General features: G+C 42.2%; 2 protein-coding genes across 3 annotated transcripts in view; both read right to left on the bottom strand.

Annotated features, from left to right (window-relative positions):
• Nucleotides 1-19,892, bottom strand: part of LOC126558178 (probable serine/threonine-protein kinase DDB_G0267686) — a 213,276-nt gene that overhangs the window by 175,739 nt on the left and 17,645 nt on the right. Inside the window, exon 1 of one of the 2 annotated variants that reach the window (XM_050214143.1) lies at nucleotides 3,826-3,830. The exons of the other annotated variant lie outside the window; for it this stretch is intronic. The gene's annotated coding sequence lies outside the window, so the exon portion shown is untranslated. Of the gene's footprint in view, nucleotides 1-3,825; nucleotides 3,831-19,892 lie in introns of those variants that run through there. 2 annotated transcript variants of the gene reach the window in all.
• LOC126558445 (homeobox protein unc-4) overlaps nucleotides 5,099-19,892 on the bottom strand; it is a 60,058-nt gene continuing 45,264 nt past the window's right edge. Inside the window, exons 3-4 of the mRNA XM_050214466.1 lie at nucleotides 7,352-7,491; nucleotides 5,099-5,455 (exon numbers count right to left, since the gene is read on the bottom strand). Coding sequence (XP_050070423.1) covers nucleotides 5,107-5,455; nucleotides 7,352-7,491 — 489 coding nt within the window. The 3' untranslated portion in view covers nucleotides 5,099-5,106. The remainder of the gene's footprint in view (nucleotides 5,456-7,351; nucleotides 7,492-19,892) is intronic.

Below are 19,892 nucleotides of genomic sequence, written 5' to 3'. Positions count from 1 at the left end.
GTGCTTTCCGAAGAAGATTTGGCATTTCCATTCGAGTTACTGTCCTTTAGTTCTTACTCCGAGTTTAAACTCGTTCTTCTTCTTCTTCTTCTTCTTCTTCTTATTGGCTTAACGACCTACTAGGTCACACCGGCCATCGAATGGCTTACTAGACTTGTTTATATCACGTAGTTGGATAGTCAGTTCTCACTACGGGGAAACGGTCCGGGTGGGATTTGAACCCCTGTGTCTTGCCGTGTGAAGACTCCCTCGTTATTGAAGACTAATATTAGAGAACCAAGAGCTGAACCTGAGCTGTACGGCAGTGCAGTTATACTGATGGTAGCCCAACTAAAGAAGGATGGTTGGGGTACGAGATGAGGATTCCGGACTCTAGCCCTATTAGAAAGATAATCGTCAGAGATCCGTTCGGTACGAGCCTTAGAAGAGCACAGCTAGCTCTTCTAGCTAGCTGGATCAGGTGAAGTCGACCTTGAGGGGGAGGTCGGATGCAGCGGTGAATGGAGGAATACAGCACTAGGCAACCTCTCAACAAGTGCTCATCCTAAGCAACCCATGAAGAAGAAGTACAGGAGGTTACTATAAGATTTGTTGAATTCCTTATTGAATTTATATTCAGGTAATTCCTGCAAGAACCACCAATCTTTCTTCTCAACCGAGCTCGCCCAGGCTAAGGTGCTTTTTCATGGTTTGGAGGAGGAAATGCCTCCCAACCAATAAGTTCTAATGTCTTAATCAGATCGGAGCAAACAGTCTATTCTTATTATATTTTGCTTATCTTATTGTAAATTCTGCTACTCAAACTCGAAGTCAAGCTTTAAGGCACTGATTTAGTTAATAACGATGTTAGTTAGACGCTTCCTAGGTGAGATCAATGATTAACAGCAGATCGTTTTGTGTTTCTCTTCTACTAAATCGCGTAGTGAAGCTTTTACCTGTTCCATGACCCGGTTCCACGCCCGGTCCACTTTTATAGTCCCAAGTTCATGATTAAGACATTAGAAAATCATTTGTAGCGCATCGTGAAGTGTGCAACAGCTCCCACGATCTTCGCGATCATCCACCGTTTTGTCAGGTGATCCTTTCCCTGCTTCCTGCAGGATGGGACGCCAAACGCACAACACACCCGTAAGGAGGATAATCAATGAGCAGAGATTCATAGCCGTGCCGTTTTAATTTAATTTATCCCGAAAACGAGCCCGCAGCAAACATCAATGAAAGCGATGCGGCAAAAAAGGTAAAGGGGCGAGAAAGACTAGGGTAAAAAGATGAGAATCAACTCTCTACCAGTGATCGTGTCGCCGGGTGTCAACTGTGCGAAGGAAGGGAAGGCAGGGTACCGTTCCCCCCTCTCGTTTCCTTCAGACCAGTTCATCGGTGTTTTCTTGAACCTCACTCGGCATCAATCTCATTTACACTTGTTTATTATTTTCACCGAACCGTGCGCTCTGTTATTAAATATAATAAATCATCAAAGATCAGGTGATTTGAGACGATTTGATGCAAGGCAGACGATTTTTCCTACCAGCTCTCCAGGTACGGGGAGTCCAGATTGTCGCTACCACGCCGCGTTATACGATCGGCCAATTCGCTGCAGGGCTCCTTAGGACGGAGCCTCTCGGTTCTCCTTTTTTTCTCTCCAATTTTCTTCACGCGAACAATGAGTTATGTTTCGGGGCAATGTTGCTGCCGTGTCTTTTATTAGGGCGCAGCGCTTGCCAGTTGGAGCATTAGCCCGAATGGGGCCTTAAGGTATGTTGGAGTTGTTTGGCGTTTTTTTTGTTGATGTTGTGGCGTTCGAGTTCAGGATGTCTTCATTTACGGTGCCGAAGGAATGTAGGAAAGTGTTGTTTTGTGTCTTTCTTTTGTAAGAACTTTGTTTACGGATGTTGCTGGTGAGTTTTTTGTTGGGATTATTTATGTTAGATCTTTTCATATGTCAGAGATTTTTTAAGACTCTCTGGACACAACTCTGGAACCTCTTATTAATTGCTTACTCCCTTAAAACAATATCTATACCAACTAAAAAACGTAAACTGTATCTTCCAAGACCAAAATATTGCTCATTAAAGCTATTCTAGCAATGCGAACGGATCACTGGATCATCGCAACCGATTACAGAGCGGAATAGGGCGAAGTGTTCATTATAAAACCATTAACCAGTCAGGAATGCAGTCAAGCTAAGAAGTTCCCTCCAAAAACCCATGCTTCTGTTGAAGATGAGACGCAATTGCGCCGGGTGATAATTGTGATGAGCCTGGGGAATGGAATGATCTAAGAGAACGACTTAATTTGAAGCTGACAAAAGTGAAAAATTTCAAACACCATGTCAAAAGCTGGAATAATCTACTCAAGCTGCGCACACGATCAGTTAGTCATGTATATAGCTATTTTTAGGGCTTTTTTCCTGTTTTTATTGGAGTCGCTTTTGGAACTCGCTTTGCTCATTCGTGACGCCTCTTTCGTATCGAATATTGCGTATCCTTTTTGGCACATTGCTGGAATTGTGGTGTTCGGAGTCAATGTAGGATTACGGCATTGTGGTTAATTTTGATGTCCGCAACTTCAACTTTCTTCTTTTTTTATATTGTACACGCTTCCCCAGACGGACCAGAAGCCAGCCGAAAAGTGGTAGCAAAATTAAGCAGACAAACATACATCAACAAAAAAAAAACACGCAGCATAAATGAAAGCGCAGGCATCACTTCCGGTTGGGATGGGGTTTTTTTACTCTGCTGTTCGTATCAGTTTGGATAATGAATTAACCTCTAACCACAATCCCGTTGAACGATCGGCCATAATTTGATTGGTGTTGATTGAGTGCCGGTGCCGGTAACGGTTGTTTTGAGGTTTCACCTTTTCTTGGAAGGAAGTTGGAGCTGTTTGTTGTTCGTGATTTGGCACGGCTGTTTGTTTGGACCAGGCCCAGGTGCGCTTCACCAACCATTAGTTATTGGAAGTTGTTGTGATGTCTCTTATGGATTTTTTTTGGGGACTTAATGGTGTCGATAGCTGTTAACGGTAAGTCAATTTAAAATTGCAATATGCAATAAGTTTATGAACATGACAAATTATTACGTGTTGTGGAAGTATTACCATATATTGGACCTCGGTTTAAAAACGTATGAGGTTGCATGTCTTGGGACAGTTTAGTGGCAGAAGATTGACTTTAGGAACAACTCAATTATGACACCTTTGATTGGATTGCATCAAACTTTTCTCTCAAGCCTTTTGAATATGCTGTCCTCTTGTAAAAAGACTTTCAAACGCACAATTGGCTATTGGAAGTGACAAACAAATGTCCTCGTCGTTTCTTTCCTTCTCAATGTTTTCTAATACAAACACAACACGTACTGCGGGATGTATTATTTTGAATTGATTTATTTTTAAAAAGGAATCACATTTTTGGAGTACGCTGCTGACAAAAAATAAAAAAATATATTTATAAATTTAAAACTCTCCCTCAACTCAGTAGCGTACAAAATCATCCGGCTAGCACTTCACTTCCATTCGATCGTGCTGATCGAGTGGATGTAAGCTGATGGTAAACAATAGCAAAGAATGGAAGGGGATAGAAGAACACTGTTTAAATATAATTTTTAATCTCATTTAAATGGTTAGATTTCAATTTAAAAAAAAAATCAACAAAGAAAAAAGAATGTAGATGATTGCTCTAAAAAGAAAACATAATTAAACCGAAACATTCACACTTTTACGTTAAACACATAGCTCCTTCTCTGTTGCTGTTGCTTTTGTTACTTTTTTCCTCTTATTTTACTTTTTTCTTTCTTTTTCTTCCCTTTTCTCCTCATTAGAACATGTTGATTTGCTTGCTTTTTTTTCGCATGTTTCATATGCATTTATAAGTTTTGCACATTAGATTCATATATTTACCATTGTTTCGGGTGTTCTGCTTTTTTTCTTCTCTTTACAAATGTTGCTACGTATCGGTAGATTAGCTTAATAGGGACTATTTGCATCTGTGTTTCATTGAAATGAATGCCTTTCTCTTGAAGCTTGTATTGCATTTTTTTTTTCGGAAACTTTCGGGAGGTTTTTGTTTTGATAAAAGAATAATTTTGCTTATGTGTTGGGTCTCTCCCGCTTTACAGTATCGGATGATATTTGATGCATTTTAGTTCGTGATCGCTGCAACAACACTTTACAGTAGAATTCTGATATATTCTGGCATTGTCTTCTAGCCGATTGGTGAAACTTGTGGATTTCTTTGCTTTATTAGTATTAGTATTTACTTCATATGTATTTATACTTATAGGCCTCTTATTGTTGTGTGCTCTTTTTAATATATACAATGTCCTTTTCCTGATATCGTGATAAGAGGGGGGCGGAGGCTTACCAGCCGTGGCTTGCCGATGCGGGTCCGTTTTGTTCGAAAACAAAAACTTAAGCAATTTATTATACACAAAATGTCCTGTTGCTGTTCTTCTATTTAAAATGAAGTAGAGAACTGAAACAGATTGAATTTTTTTTTATGTTTCTGCAATCATACCTCTTATATGGAACAAACCCTTACTTGGACACTCAAAATCTGGACCGTGGTTTGCCAGCTTTCCTGCAGTACCGTTCTTAAATTATTATTGGTTTTATATGTTTCGTTCATTGCCACTACTACCGTGTGTCTCCGTGGGTCGACGGTTTTTTGAAATGCATCATTCACGCGAGTAAGAGACAAATTGCCAGTGAAATCAGAGGCTCTGTGGCAGACTGTCGAGCGTACAGTGCCGGAGAATACATATTTGAACTAGTTTCGTTAAATTATAATTACAATTAAAATATTAATTAAAATAAATAATGCACCCGAGCGTGCGTGTTTGAGAAGGATGAAGGAATCCGGGGAGCAGGACTTGGACAAGGATTCGTTGTGCAATATTCGTTCTACCTACTGGCTGGAATGGTTGGTTTGAGAGGGTAAAAAGCAATAGGAAAAAATAAAACAATTGCAATTGCATTTCACTGGACAGCAAACGACTTTCTCGCTGGCTATCGATTCGATTTAGGAACAGACTGTTTCCGACCTTCCCTTAACGCCCTGGTGAGCTGTCGGTGAGTGTATAGCGGACTTCGGTACGGAAGTTACCGGCAGTTTCACGTGTTGTTGTACAGGAGCGATTCTATGCTAAACGGGTTGGGCCTAATGCTGCTGCGCGGTGTGTCACTGCCCGTATCATCCAGCCCATCGCCATCGACACTTTCCCGGCGCTGCATCGAACAGTCCTCCGGCTCGTCGCCCGATTCCGCCCCGCCGACCACGTCGATCGGATCCTCGTCGTCGTTATCGTTGTCGTCGTCGTCCTCCGAATCGCTGCCGGAGTTGTTACGGTGCTGGGAGAGATATTCGGCCTTGAGCGCTTCCAGATCGACCGTGATGCCCTTGGCGCGCAGCTTCCGGGCCTGACGCTCGAGCGCTTTGGCGATTTTCTTCCGCCGTCGAGCCCTTTCAGGAGAAGAGGAGAAGAAAAATTCAATGTTAAAAATGTGTTTATAATTCAGATAAATTATTCATAGGAAGTCTTTTTTTTTAGCAAAAATGCAATGCAGAAAATCGTTCGAAAAAAAAGGCATTAAACAATCTGATCGAAACTTGTTTGGAAGAGTTGCTCACCCCTGCACCGATAGGTGGCGCCACTGTGTGCTTCTCGCGAACTGTTGATTGCACAGTAGCGGTTCATTTCCAATCTTTTGGTCATTATTTCCGATTTTATTTATTGTTTTTTCGAAAAATAAACTCAACTAATTGGTTACTTAGATATAAAATGTTAATGGATGTTTTCTACCGTAAATAAGCTCTCTAAACTAAAAATATATTTTTTTCTTGAAGAAGTTATTTAAAACGCCCAAGAATAGATAATTTTTACAAGTACACGTGCTAAAAATTTCTAACGTAAATATACATCAAAATTTGGCTCTTACTTCTGCGACTGGAACGAAATAGCTTCCAGCGTCCAATTTATGGTCATCACCAGGCCACCCTTTCCATCTTGCACACTTGCAATTTAAAACTTGATTACAAACGCTAATTAAAATCCACCACCAACGATCGGCCCTTTTCCTCTATTTTCGAGCGTTTCAAAATGAACTCCATCGGCCGATTCGTTCGTCGTTTGCCACCTGCCACGCTGGTCAATTGCCGCCGAGGGGTCAAAACGTAAACAGCAGTAAACAACGAAAAACACCATGGAAAAGCCTTGCGCCATTTTGAGCGCTTTTCCTCGAGGGTGAGTGATTTTCTCCCCCAGAAGTAAGGAAAAATGGCTCCAATTCCTGTCATCACCCGTGCCCGGTGCGCTCGTTCCTTTGGAAGTGCGCTTCATTTGCACACGCAACTGTTGTCGTGTGGTCGTTGTCTCGGTGCCTGGCGGGGATTTGTGTTTTAAAGCAAACGACAACCAATAGGAACAGCGAAAACCAACCCCGAGTTTGCAGTCTTTGGATCTTTCTAAGCTGGCGGGCACTTTGATGGTTTTACCGTGTTTAACGAGTGTTCATTAGTGAATGTTTACCATCAAATCGGTTGCGGTGTCACCATTGCTAGCTTCCATCGGCAAAAGGGCAGGCAGCATATGTTTCAAATTTGAATTAAAAAAAAAGCACACACACACATTTGTGCTAATCTAAATTCTTTTAAAAGCTTCCTATTAAGATAATAAATTATCGTTCGCTAAATTAAGCCCCTTTTTTACTTTCACAGAAAAAAAACCTTTACCCTAAAGCGAATAGAAAAACGTGCTTCGACAATCAACGAAAAGGCATTATTTTTATTCGTGTGCAATCACATATTTTTGAATTCGGTGCTTCCTCTACTAACCCATTAGTGTGCAAAAATGGCCAGCAAACAGCAATAGCCAAACAAAAAAATATCGGCAAACTATCAGGAAAAAAATACACACTCAAACACTATTATCGCTTTAGAGTCATGAATTTTTGGGCTCGAACTTGAACAAACGATATTCGGTGCGCGGCAAGGCAAGCAATTTAGCAAGCCTGTGAGGTGTATAATAAATTTACCACACAGTCAATACACGGGTCGGAATTGGATTTTCCGGAGGAAATCCGGACATAAAGAACTGAACCAACCCGGGCATCGCTCCGATTGTGCAGTGACAAATTATTATGCAGAAAGAGTGAAATGCTTTTTTTCGGCCCGAAAGCCCGTTTTCCGGTGCCAAAAACAGAAGTGCAATAATTGTTGCCAACTGTATAAAGCTGTCCCATCACTGTGAACTAATGTCACTATTAATCTGCACCGAGTGGATTTAATGTTATTACTGTGTTGTTCGCTGTGATGGAAGTGGAAAAATTTGCAATGGGAAAAGTGCAAGCACAATCTTACTTTTCTCGCGCTCGTAGCTCGCTGGGCGGGATCGGTTCACCGGAGCAGGACTGCGGATGGGCGTTGTGTGCGGGTCTGCCGGGGCCTTTTTTCGTGTGCTCCTTTTTCCTCCACTTGGCCCTTCGGTTTTGAAACCACACCTGGAAAAAAGTGCAAGTGGAAAAATATAATATTTATTGAGAAACAGGAAAATAAAATAGGGTCAAGGTGAGGTGAAGAAGAAATATTACGCTTAATGAATAATAAAAAGCTCATCGTTTGCTGATGAAGTAAATGAAAAATCTCTTACGCGAGGAGGCAACACAACGAAGAGTTTAAAATTTTCTTTTTGTCGTTGTTTGGAAGAACAAAAAAAAAACAGTCAAAAAGGGTGTTGGAAAGCAATTCATCCCTAAATCCCCCCACCCCCACCTTCGTCTTCCCGGCAACGATTCCTAAATGGTGTGAAGGATGTCAGTTTGAAGAAATAAGAAATACAGAAAAGCAGAGCAAAACTACCTTTTTTTTCTCTCAAACCTGTCCCGCTGCTCCAGTGTTTCAATGGCTTTACGAACAGTAAATATACGTATTAGCTCAACCATCGGCCATTAATTATTTGGTCCGGAACTGCCGCCTGCCGCTTTGGGTTTTTCTTTTTTGTGTGTGGTTTTGTTCCGAATAGGATCTCCAGCCAACCCGAGAAGGGAAAAAAGGATCTTCGAAGCAGAGGCAATAAGAATCAAACCTGCACGGACAGGAAAGTTGGGTGCATGGGAACGTTGGAGGATTGCCGAGCGGCCGAAAAGGTGGAGGATTAACGTGTACGTGTAACACTTGACTTATGATTTGTTTTTATGTTTCACCGTGTGGAACTGAGGAGAACTCGAGGCAGGGAAAGGATGTAAAACGAAGCACGAACAAGAGAGAAAAAAAGGACTTTGCACCTAGCGTACTGTGCTGATGATGGCTCAATTTGTTCATCGCAAGCCAGCGAAAAGACAAGGGCCAAATGGGGCAGAGCGAAAAAAAAAAAACGGGAGACAATGGTGAAGCAGTTTCATGTTTCTTGTTACATCTTTCATTTAAGTTACTTTTTAAAGGGTTTCTCGCTGTTTCGGACAGTTATCACATGCATGCGCGTGTTTCTTTTTCCGTTGATCGCTTCACTTAAGGTTAAGAATTTATGTACCGAATTGTCGTCACAAGGCTCGACTGAAGCTGCTCCATTATGCAAAGCCCATTAGCCGGTAGTGGTGGTTGGGTTGTAGCGGTTAATGGACCCGAACGTGAAAAACGCGCGCACCCTTGTTGCTGCGCTGCCATCTTAATCCTGCCGAATCGAATTTTAATATAAATATTACAAGCTAAAGTTGCCAGCGAAAAGGAGCGAATGGATTGTTGTAGATGCACGATGTTTGCACCATTCTGTGCACCATTTACAACTGATCTGGTCTGGTTGGTTAGTCGAAGCGGGGAAGATCGTTTTATAGCTTGGTTGCTGGGTACAACAAACGATCTACTTTGCAAGTATGTTTCAAGCGTTTGTTATTCAAATTGTTTTTTCCTCCTTTTTCCTAGTGTCCTAATAAAAAGGCAAACCGAAACATTAAAATTTAATAACGATCGCTTCACAGCAAGGCTAGATGAATAACGACTTTTGTTAAAAGAAGCCGACAGACAGGGTATTAAAATTTTATGATCAGTTTTTGTCCTTCCTAAAGATGCGCAATTTGTAAGCCTGTAACCATTCCTGTAGAATCATCAGTAGGTGATAGGTGAGGGATTCTAGTTTTTTTTTTGGTTTTGTTTTTCGAACAGCAAACATACTTTCGCTTCAGAGGATCAATGATAAGGGACTGATGTAAAGTGCAATATTGAACAACAACAACGCGTGCCTGGACGTTTCATGTATGGACTGTTATCGTCGGAATATCAAAAAGGGGTTTGTTGAAATTTGCAGAAAAAGGGAACAGCAACTTCAACTACACACACCCCGGCAGGGCTTATCAGATGCAGATGTTTGCGGAAACGTTACTCTAACTAGCCCGAGTGAAAATTAGTATTTAGTTTTTAAAATGCACTCCCCTGTTGCTTCCGTATCGGAAACGGGTGGGTGAAACTGTTTGCTTAATGATATAAAGTTGATAGTGTAAGGTAAATAGTTTTATCATGAACAGCAACTCTTGCTTTGATTTTATTTAGAGAAGGAAATTTACCTTCAGGCAGCTTCGAAATAGACCGTGTTATTCCGATGGTTGGTAGCTCAAGGACAATTGCATGGCATTGGCTTCGCCAAGAAAAAGGAGTACATTTTGTATAATTTCAAAGACACACCACTGTCATAAAGGCACATAACTGTCATAAAAGGATGCAAACCACTGTTGTTTTTGCATCCTTTTGAACGAATAATGTTCCGCAGCGTATCGTTCCTGAGCTATCGACGACCAGAAACTCTAACTCTTTAAAGAGGGCCAAGCTTGTAAGTATTTCGGTCCAGGTACATCTGTGTACATATTTACGTCAAATTTTTCTTTGATTTTCATTGACTGTTATACGCCGAATACGATCGAATCATCGCACTTTTAGTGTTGAGTGTCAGTCCCAGATATGTTTACTGATGATCTGTTAGTTTAGCCTTATTTTCTATTTCTACTTTTTTCTAGGATTAATGAGGATTAGGAAATTAGGGTTAACGAATGGAATAGGAAGTATCGCTAGAAGTTAAGAATATGGATAAAAAATCACAAAAATTACACTAAAATTACAAAGATTTATGTTAGACTCTCTTAAACATTGTCCTGCAGGTTAGGGTTGGATCCATGCAAGCATACAAGCAAAAAAAAAAACTCTAAAGAGTCCTCTAAACCACTGCTCAAAAGACTCAAAAAGACGAAAAAAGCTCAAAATGTATGGGAGCTATCATAAACCTTCTTCTGAGCAGTGGTTCAGAGGACTCTTCCGAGGATTTTTGCTAGTACGGATGAGTGAAAGTTTTTTCAACATTTTCTTCTGTTGAAGAACAGTTGTCGAAACACAACGATGTTTCGACAACTCTTGATAGGGTGATGTCGTTATTGCTTCTAACCTTCAATCCTACAAATTCATATAAACTGCACAAATTTTCATATATTTTCTCATGTACTGTTACTAGACTTCGAAACAAACACATTGACCAATCGTTTATAAGCAAGTAAAAAGTGTTTCGATTCAAACAACATTTACGTTTGGAAAAAAATCTTAATCATCCCTCTCACGATTGATAAGTGAAATTAAAACAAACCACTTAAATGCTTCGAGTGAACCACAAATCAAACGATTGTTATCGTAATCGTCGACAGATTAAAACAACATTAAAATATAATTCCTTCCGACTGGCCTCTCTCACAAAACTTGAATTTCTTCACCGTAAGAAAATCACACAATAATTGATGGCTTAGTAATAAAGTCACAAGAAACTACCTTTCGTTATTTTCCCTTTAATTTTCCATTTCATGTTCCAATGAAAAAAAGCGGAAGCTAGCTGCTCATCAATCAAGCAGAACTCTCACGGCTGGTTGCAGTTTTCACCTGCTGGGTGGAAAGTGGCAAGCAAAATTGCAATGGTGGTACTTCATTAAGCGGCTGTGGCGTGCTAGTTAGTGTCAGAACGCCGTCGGAACGCTGGAGGTTGAGAAAAATAGACAACCTCCCGGTGTGCTTGCCCGACAGCTTGCCCCGGGTTGCGACAAAAACGACGCGAGCTGTGATGCTGATTGAAGCCGTTTGCTGGCATTGAACTTCCGGAGTGATGATGGAGCTTATTTGCTAACTGCACAGTAAGATACCGAGGTCGCAACAATGGTTGCTGTTCTAGCACAGAAACGGAACCGAGCTACGGTAGCTTATGACGCACGATCGTTGGATCAGTCAATGTACTTTTGGTGGATTTGTATGCAATTTTCCTAACGGTGTGTGTGTGTGTTTGTTTCCTCTCCATCTACCAAGAGTCTGCCGTGTTGGCCGTGGAAATTGACTGAAATTCATGTTAACTGTAACCTTTGTGAAATGAATCGTTAACGCACCCGATTCGACACAGCAGGTCGATTCGAATTTCGCCTCAAATCAGACATGAACTTAATGGGTTAATCGAGGTGTTGATTAACATGATTTTTGGTTAAAACTCCCGGTTGAAGGGAGCACGTGAGAAAGGTGATGAAATTTAATCTGCAGACATAACAATCCGATCCATTTTAAGGATCTTCCTTTGGACACACGTGACAGATGAGAGTGTTTAACTGTTTAGTAAACAATCTTTTCAGCCTTCTCACTCTCCCTCTCTCTATCTCTCGGTGAATCATTTTCATCGCGCAACATGGTGAGATTTCCCGCCGATGTCCCCACTTTTCTTCTCCCCCGTGGAAAGATGGTCCGGAAAATAGATTCAAGACACTTTGTGACGGTGTACTCTTGATTGACTGTTCGGTTTCATCGTGGCGCGCGTGTTTGCTGACAGCTGTTTGATTTATGGCAGTTTTGACACATCATCCTCGGATTCGGAGTAAGAAAGTAACGCTAACCATTATCCTTATCCAGCGAAATGAGGGTGGGGGGAAAAAAATTGGAAAAACGAACGGAAATTTAATACTTCCTGCTCTCCTGGCTTTGATAAAGTGGCCGGCTGGCAAAGGGAGTTGTTCTTTGTCATCCTTATAGGTTCTCGTGTCCTTGCACAGTCCTTTAATTGAAGCAAATATTTTCTCGACTCTCGCAAGTGATCGTTTCCATTGTAGTGTGTTCTAGATTGGGTTTGGGGCTTCACCTCCCTCCCTCCCCCATCCCGTACTACTGAAAGCACGAGCTCTTTTGGCGTGTGACCCTTTAACAACGCGCCTCACAATCGTCGCTACAACGTTTGGTCTAATACCTTCAAATCATTCCACACTGTCATCTCGAACGAACGGACACCGGTTTGTGTCTGCATAGTAAAAGCGGTCCGTTCGAGTGCTCGTCCACCGGTGGCTTGGTGAATGATTGATGGTGATTACATCCGGCCACACGGTAGTCTACGGTTGAATTTGAACCGAGCAGCTCGATATGCGTATTGTTTTTTGCTGAATTATTTATTACACCTTCGCCCGAGCTTGGTCGGCCATTCTTCTCTTCCGCATGCGGGGGAAAAGAGCTGTTAAGTTCCCCCAATGAAGGACGTCCACCCAAAAACCCCAGCCAGAAGAGTGGCACAAATGGCTCGTATAGTGTACATTGTCACCACAAAAACGCTTGTCAACTTGTGCGTTCTCGTAGTAGTAGCAGCGTTTAGCGAAACTGCACTGCTGTTCGGAAAAGTGTCCAATTTAGTGAGGTAACAATCGTAATTGAAGCATGCAGTTTCGAGGAAAAGGAAACTAAAGCGCAATGAAATTAGTCGATAATTGAGGTCAATTTTGACGAGGCAGGACGAGGCTGTAAGTGAAATCGTTTAAAGAGTAAAGAGTTTTGTGCTCGAGAATTTGATAAAATGCATTAAAGCTAGAACGGAACGCCTTTTCCAACAGATTTAGTAAAAATTTCCATTTTTCGCTCATTATCACTGATATCCTTAACAGTTTCTTGAGGGAAATTATAACACAACTTTACGAGCCTGGGGTACCCAAGGACCAAAAACGCCCGTATCGAATCATGCAAGGAAAATATTTTCCGGCAGATGTGTTGTGCTGAAGTCTGCTCCTCCTCGCACGTCGCATTGTTTGATGTAATTTTTATGCACCACAATTACAATTGAGAAGGGCAAAAGTAAATCGTTATCTATATCGGTCTGTTAACTTTGTGCGAATGAACAAAATGGGAATCAAAGATAGTCCAACGAGAGGAAGCGGAACGTTTGTGAAGGGTGCCCAAGCGATATAAAACCTCAAAACGTTCCCAAAATCTGAAATTCGAAATTCGTCACCGCACATCTGGTGTTGCTGTATGATAATCGGACGTGCCGGGGTCCGTGCAGTATGCGTGACAGGTTTATCTTGCCATAATTTTGGGACGGATGGCGATGGGCTTTATTAATGGGAACAGAATAATATTTTGATTGAAGGGAAAACTGGAGATACGTTGATAACATCCTGATTGTCGAGTCAATTCGTGTTGGAAGGATGTACCAGATACAAAGCGGGAAATATGAGGACTTCAGGACTTTTTATTCAAACTTTGAGGCTTTAAATGAAGCTGAGTTTCGTTGCTTCAGAGCTTAAGGTTAAAGAATACAGTTAACTTTGTTACAAATGACCATCTAAAGTACTGCAAACTGATTGAAATCCTACATACATCTGGCTACAGACGAGATAGAATTTAATATCCTCTGGGAAGCGTTTATCATAAACTTATGGAGTCTACAACACAACAACATTCCTTTCCTCTAAAACTCTTCTGTCCAACAACTTCATCCAGTCCTTCCACATCCAGTGTACATCCATACTATGAAACTATCAGTACCATACACACCCTCAGGGGTATACAGCAGAAAAGGGACAAACTTCAGGTCCAGGGTTTTCTTACCCAAAAGCCCGCCCCAAAGTACTGCAAACCGTGTGCGAACATGAAGAATCGCTCGCTCGCAAGATGAGGATAAATTGCACTGTATGGTGTTGCGTTTGCGCCCGTTACCGTCCAACCACGCCCGGAAGGGATGCGCACGGTGTCAGAAATCGGTTACAACTTTAAATCGACTTCGAAAATGATTTATTAAGTGTTTTAATTAATGAACAAGACGCAGACAAGGGACACGGCCGGACGGTGCGGTCGGTGGCAACAGTTTCCACCCGCAGGCTACAAATAACTCCGACGTGCATGTCGATCGATCCCGATCCAGTCCGAGAGCGTTCGGGACACGGCGCTCCGTGAGTCTTTTGCGAGGAAAAAAAAACGCGCACTTCAGATTTCATCTTCGCGGGAAAGGTGCCGAAAAGGGCATCCTCGGCGTGTCCAATGGGTCCTCTACACATCGTGTGTTGAGGGAAAGCCCTTCGAAAGAAATGCTCCAACCAGGGTGATTAAAAACTAGCCTCGTTTCAGAGCGGGGAGAGAAGGGATTGCTTGGAGGTTCAAGGCAAGCATTGCAAAGGAAGGTTACAGAGTGGGCAGTGTAATAACCTTCACACAACATTATTATAACTCTGAAAACTATTTAGCAGCCTCTTTTGCTTGGTAGCGGCGGTCGAATGGGAAAGAAATAGCCCTACTACAACACCTTAGCCTTATTTGGCTCGTTGAAGCCGTTCTTCAAAATTAAGTTGTTAAGGTTTCGGTTTCGGTGTCGATTAGCAAAAGGGAGAGAGAGAGAGAGAGAGAGAGAGAGAGAGAGAAGTCGAGTGACTGCGCCAAACCGAAGCGTAGCGGAGGAAAAAAAATCATTAGCTTCACGCTTAACGTTCCCGACGAACTTAAATCTCGACGGGCTCTGCTTTCTTGGATACCTCCAAAACGTGCGCCTTTTGCGCCGAGAACGGTACCCGCAAAGGTAATTAATTTTAATCAATTTTCTATACCCAAATGGAAAACCCCGAATGTTTCGGCGAAAAAGTTTCGATTTTTTCAACAGAGGACCGCCAGGGTTCGCCCAGTTTGAGCTGAACCGAAACATCTCATTAGTCACACACTTGCAGCCTCCTAATACACACACACAAACCCACCACTGGGGGATGAATTGGATGAGATGTTCAGCTACGAAGTTGAACCCTGCAGGCTCACCACATAATACACCAGACGGCAACTCCACGCACGGGTGATTGGGTGTGGTTTTTTTTGTGTTGCTTCTCGAGCAGGGAAATAACACAACAAGGGAAACAACAACCATAGCAACTTTTGCCAGCGAGTTAAGTTATCAAGAACAGCCGCACAGCCATGAAATGGAGAAGTTTTACGCTGCTGCGTACAACTGCTACCGACCAAGGGTAGGATGCCCCCAAAAGGAACCAATTTGTGTTACGCCTTTCGCACCCGAGCCCTCGGAGGCTTACGAGCGGCTCGCTCGTCTCGACTTCCCAAAAACAGTTTGCTTGTGTTTGGGCGCAATACTGCGCTTTTCGCTGGCCGCAACTGGAAGGTGTGATGATATTGACGTATGCGCGTAAATTTACGACCCATTTCGAGCTAGAATCGAGAGACTCTGTGGAATTTACGGCATACCTGAGACAACACTCTGAGAAGTTTTGTTGAAAGGATGAGTTTTTGCGAGTGCCTCAGGCGTACTTGTGTGTCCATTTGACGGTCAAGAAAGTGCATATGAATTCACACTCACCGCCGCCAACTCATCAACTCTGCGGGCAGCTCTTTACGCGTAGAATGGAAATTGTAATTATTCTTTCTTCCGATGCACCTGCACACAGGATGACTTTCCTGGGCGAAAAGAGATCATTATAACCAGTTTTTAGAGTGTAAGAAACAATGTCGATCCGATGTGTCGCTATGAAGTATCTCATTATGTTAGATCCGTTTATCTTTTTTGAGTCCAACGTAAGGGACGTAAGAATTCTGGAATATGAAGGCATGATTTAGATATAAACACCTCTAAAACTCTTTATTTCCCTCAAGGTGTACGTCAAGGAGTTAATATTTAACGGCAATAAGTCACTTGAACCTCCGCGGCATCGCGTGAAGCTCGAGAATTCCTAAATTCTAAACTTCTAAAAGTTCAGTTTGTCTCATTAAACACTGTATTTTGCTACACCAGACACCAGGAGATCCGTTGGAAAAAGCGACAGCGGAGCTCATCTTCACACGGTAAGAATGGGGTTCAAATCCCATTCGGACCGTTCCCTCGGTAGTCCGAATGGCATTTGAACTGACTATCTGACTGACTATCCTGCTTTGTGGTATCAAACAAGTCTGATAAACCCAAATGATTGCCAACGTGAGCTAAGTAAGTCATTAAGCCAAGAGGATGTAGAAAATGCCACTAGGATAAATTCTTTTTTAAATCGATTTAGATCTACTCATCTAGCTTCGAAGATTTTTCTCTTGATAAACCTGTTCGTTTTCCTGTGTAAAACATGAATCCAGTGAAAACTATTGGAGTTCTCTTAGACGAGCTCTAGTGGCGGATGGTCCTTGAAGGGCAGATCTGAACATATTCTAAGGACATTAAGATTCAAATGATTGAACTCAGCATTTGGAAGATTTTTCTCCCCGCAAGTTATGTGAGCCAAGGACTAGGACGAGTTCTAGGAACCGCTACCTTAGGGGTCTATTTCCGTAATCTTGAAAAAGGTTTGGACTAAAGACATTTTAATGAATGTCTGAATGACATCCTCATCAGTCATGTTGGAAGCATTGTGATTGGATACAGGAGACTCCATCTTTGAAGTATTTATAGCTGACACAATGACGTGGATTAAGCTATAGTTAATCAAATAATCAAACATTTATAATTTAGGAACAGGTCAATAGACACAACACACAGTTGAATGTTTGAAGGCTCTAAACTTCCTTAAGAGCGATTGTTAATATCCACAAACCAAACGACAGAGAGTATATCCATCCCACAGCTCAATGCTCAATTACATCGTGCTTCTTTCTTGTGTACAGCGCATGAATACAAGAATTAATCTCCATTGGCTGGTGCTTTTGTGTGCTTTTAATCGCCCACTCTCAGGTCCGTTGTTGTCTCACATTGTTATGACAACGATGAGCATCACCGCTTCACAAGATTCGTGTGAGAAAATCTGCTGGCCAAATCCGAACGCCTTAAACCCACTCACCACTGCTTACCAAAAGGCGTGTTAAACCTATTTTCCAATTGCTCCTATCCATTACCTAACGGTGCTAATTCCAAACGATAGGATGATGACTTTATTCTTTTTTTTCCCTACCCTTCCTGCCCCATGTCTCTGCCTACCGACCTTCGCACGTCCTTTCTCGTCGGCACCCATCGGCTGCGGTGCGAGATTTATCAATTTTCTCCTCGATTTTTGTTTTCTTCACACCTTCACTAACATCTTCATTTGCCGCGGCATTCCGGGGTTCGCGCGCCCAAAAGCTGCCTTTTCTTGAAGATCAGCATGAGATCATGAGATCATATTATATGGCCACCGTTTCGTACCGATTTCCGTGCCGTGGTGCTGCCCCTGTTACCGACCAACGATGATGATGATGATGATGATGATGATGAAGTTACTATCCCAAGACACAATGGCGCGCGCGATCCGTTCCGGTGCTTTCCGTGTCGGGGAGATTCGTTCGACTCGTTTGCGTCGTTTCCTTTCCGATCGATCGATAATTCTGTTTTCCAACCCCAAAACACTCTCGGCCTCGGACTCGGGGTCGGGACTCCCCGCCCGCAGGCTCACAGCGGGAAGGGTGTGAATGTATAACAAGTCTATTAATATTGAGAAACTAATTTTTCCTGACGGCTTTCATAAGTTATACACACCCGGGGTATGGGTACCGCGCACGAACCCATGGCGGCCCCGGTACCGGGGGCTTTCCTGGGATCGTGGCGAAGGCTCTCTGTTACATTGGGTAGATTGAATATTTTACACCTTTTCGAAACATCATGCTCCCTGTTGGTAAGGCAAACGACGATGTATGGTGGGACGCGTTTGCGTTTGTTGTACACGTAGCGTGGAGAAAGCCATAGAGCTCGTTATAAAAAGGAAGAGTTTATTAATTTTCTTGAACGATTAGCTGGGGTAACGCATTTCTAGCCGATGTATTCAAAAATATTACTTATTAAAGTAGAATTCCAAACGGACTTTTTAAAGACTCTCCCAAACTCTCCAATCAAATCGAACGATCGAACGGTGCGGGTCGAGTTCTGTCCGGTGCAAACACAATAAAAAACAATTTACGATCCTTAAGCCGGTCGGAATCGTCCGTGCCAGCCGTGCTGGAACCGCGACCGCTGGTGTGATGCGTAAATTGAGAAATAGAATCGTATCGAACGGCAGTGTGCACAAAAATCGAAAATGAAATGTCTTCTGGCAAATGATGACGACCCAAACCAAACCGGCAGCAGCAGCAGCAGCACCAGAAGTAAATTGAGAGTTTGATTAATGGTTCAAAATATCTGTTAATACAAAATCTCATTTACATTTCTAGCTCTGCCGGCCAGCCTGGCGTATCCCGATTGGCCCCGGTCACTCTGCACGCTTGTTTCCCCGTTTTCCGCTACTCTGTGTTTTTTCAGATGATTCGATTGTTGTGCGAAGCAAACGGACGCTTTTTCGGACGGTCTTTCGGCTGGGAAGATTGAGGCCTTTATGTGTAGCCGTTATTATTGCTATTATGTTTATCATTATTCATATGAGAATCGTTCGTTCTCATCTCGTCGGAAATATCAATGGAATAGAATCTTTCGACCGTTCGACATCCCGGTGCGTTTTTAGCGCGGCTGGATGTAGCAAATGGGCAGGAACACGGGGAGTATTTCTTGTGGCCCATTGCGGCTCCAGATGCTTTGGTACGAACATTCAAAATTATCCAACGATGATGGTGAGTGTTTTTATGCTTTTCGATTGGTAAAGTTTAGGTGTTGAAATTTGTGTTCTATTGTTCCTTCTTGGTTTTCTGGTGGTTTAGTTGAGCAGATGGGATGAAACGGTTCGACACCTCTGATAAGACGTGTACGTAGAAAAAATTCAGCCATGGCATACTATAAAATAGTAGCTATATTTAGCTAAGATACAAACCTTAGTAGTCATGTTTTTGAAATAAGTACATTTCCTTATTGATAAAATTGACTTTTTAACCACTACTAAAGGGTTTTTCGGTACTAATTTTGCCTTTGTAGTGCCTTAGTCGGCGGAAAAATATTTTGTCCATAAGGATGCGTGACTTAATTCATTATTGTGATTGCTATATTTTATAGTACTTTTATAGAAAAAAAGGATCACTATTTGGGATGAAATTATAGAGACATTTCCAACCAAAGTAGAGAATAATTATTAATGCCAGGTTATGAATACACAATGTTCATTTGAAAAACTAAAATCATATACTTTTAGCCTTCCAAAAAAACCTCCAATTACATATTCTAAAGACACACAATCATACCTCTTCTAATATGGAAAAATCCAATCCGATTTGTGCTCTTATCTCTCTCTCTCTCTCTCTCTCTCTCTCTCTCTCTCTCTCTCGTACTCTCCTGAAGCCAGAAATTTCCGTCCCGATTTCGTTAATGTCTTTAGCAACCACGGCCATAAAACTATTGCCAACATATTATGGTCAAAAGGCGATTAAAAAAATCGATTTTTAATTTAATTCCAACTACCCACGGGATCGGCACCGAAACGAAAGAATGGTGCATGAATTATGAGCCTGGTACTGATCGCGCGGTCTATTGATTTCGTCGTGCAGACGCACAAAACGCCATGTCGATGTTTCTCCGAACGCGACTGCGATCATGGCCCGAATCAAACACACAAAAAAAAAAACCGGTGGCTATAAAAATGGAGCGAACATTTTAACGAGCGGATATATGCGGGAAAGCGATAAAAACATATTTTACTACGAGCCCTTCCTCGTCTTCTTTGCGCTCAAGACTCTCCCTACCTCTCACACGTTTCCTATGGTCTCGATTTTTAATTTACATTTT

The sequence above is a fragment of the Anopheles maculipalpis genome, chromosome 2RL (genome assembly GCF_943734695.1).
Source record: "Anopheles maculipalpis chromosome 2RL, idAnoMacuDA_375_x, whole genome shotgun sequence".
Taxonomy (NCBI): domain Eukaryota; kingdom Metazoa; phylum Arthropoda; class Insecta; order Diptera; family Culicidae; genus Anopheles; species Anopheles maculipalpis.
This window is presented reverse-complemented; position numbering and strand designations above follow the sequence as displayed.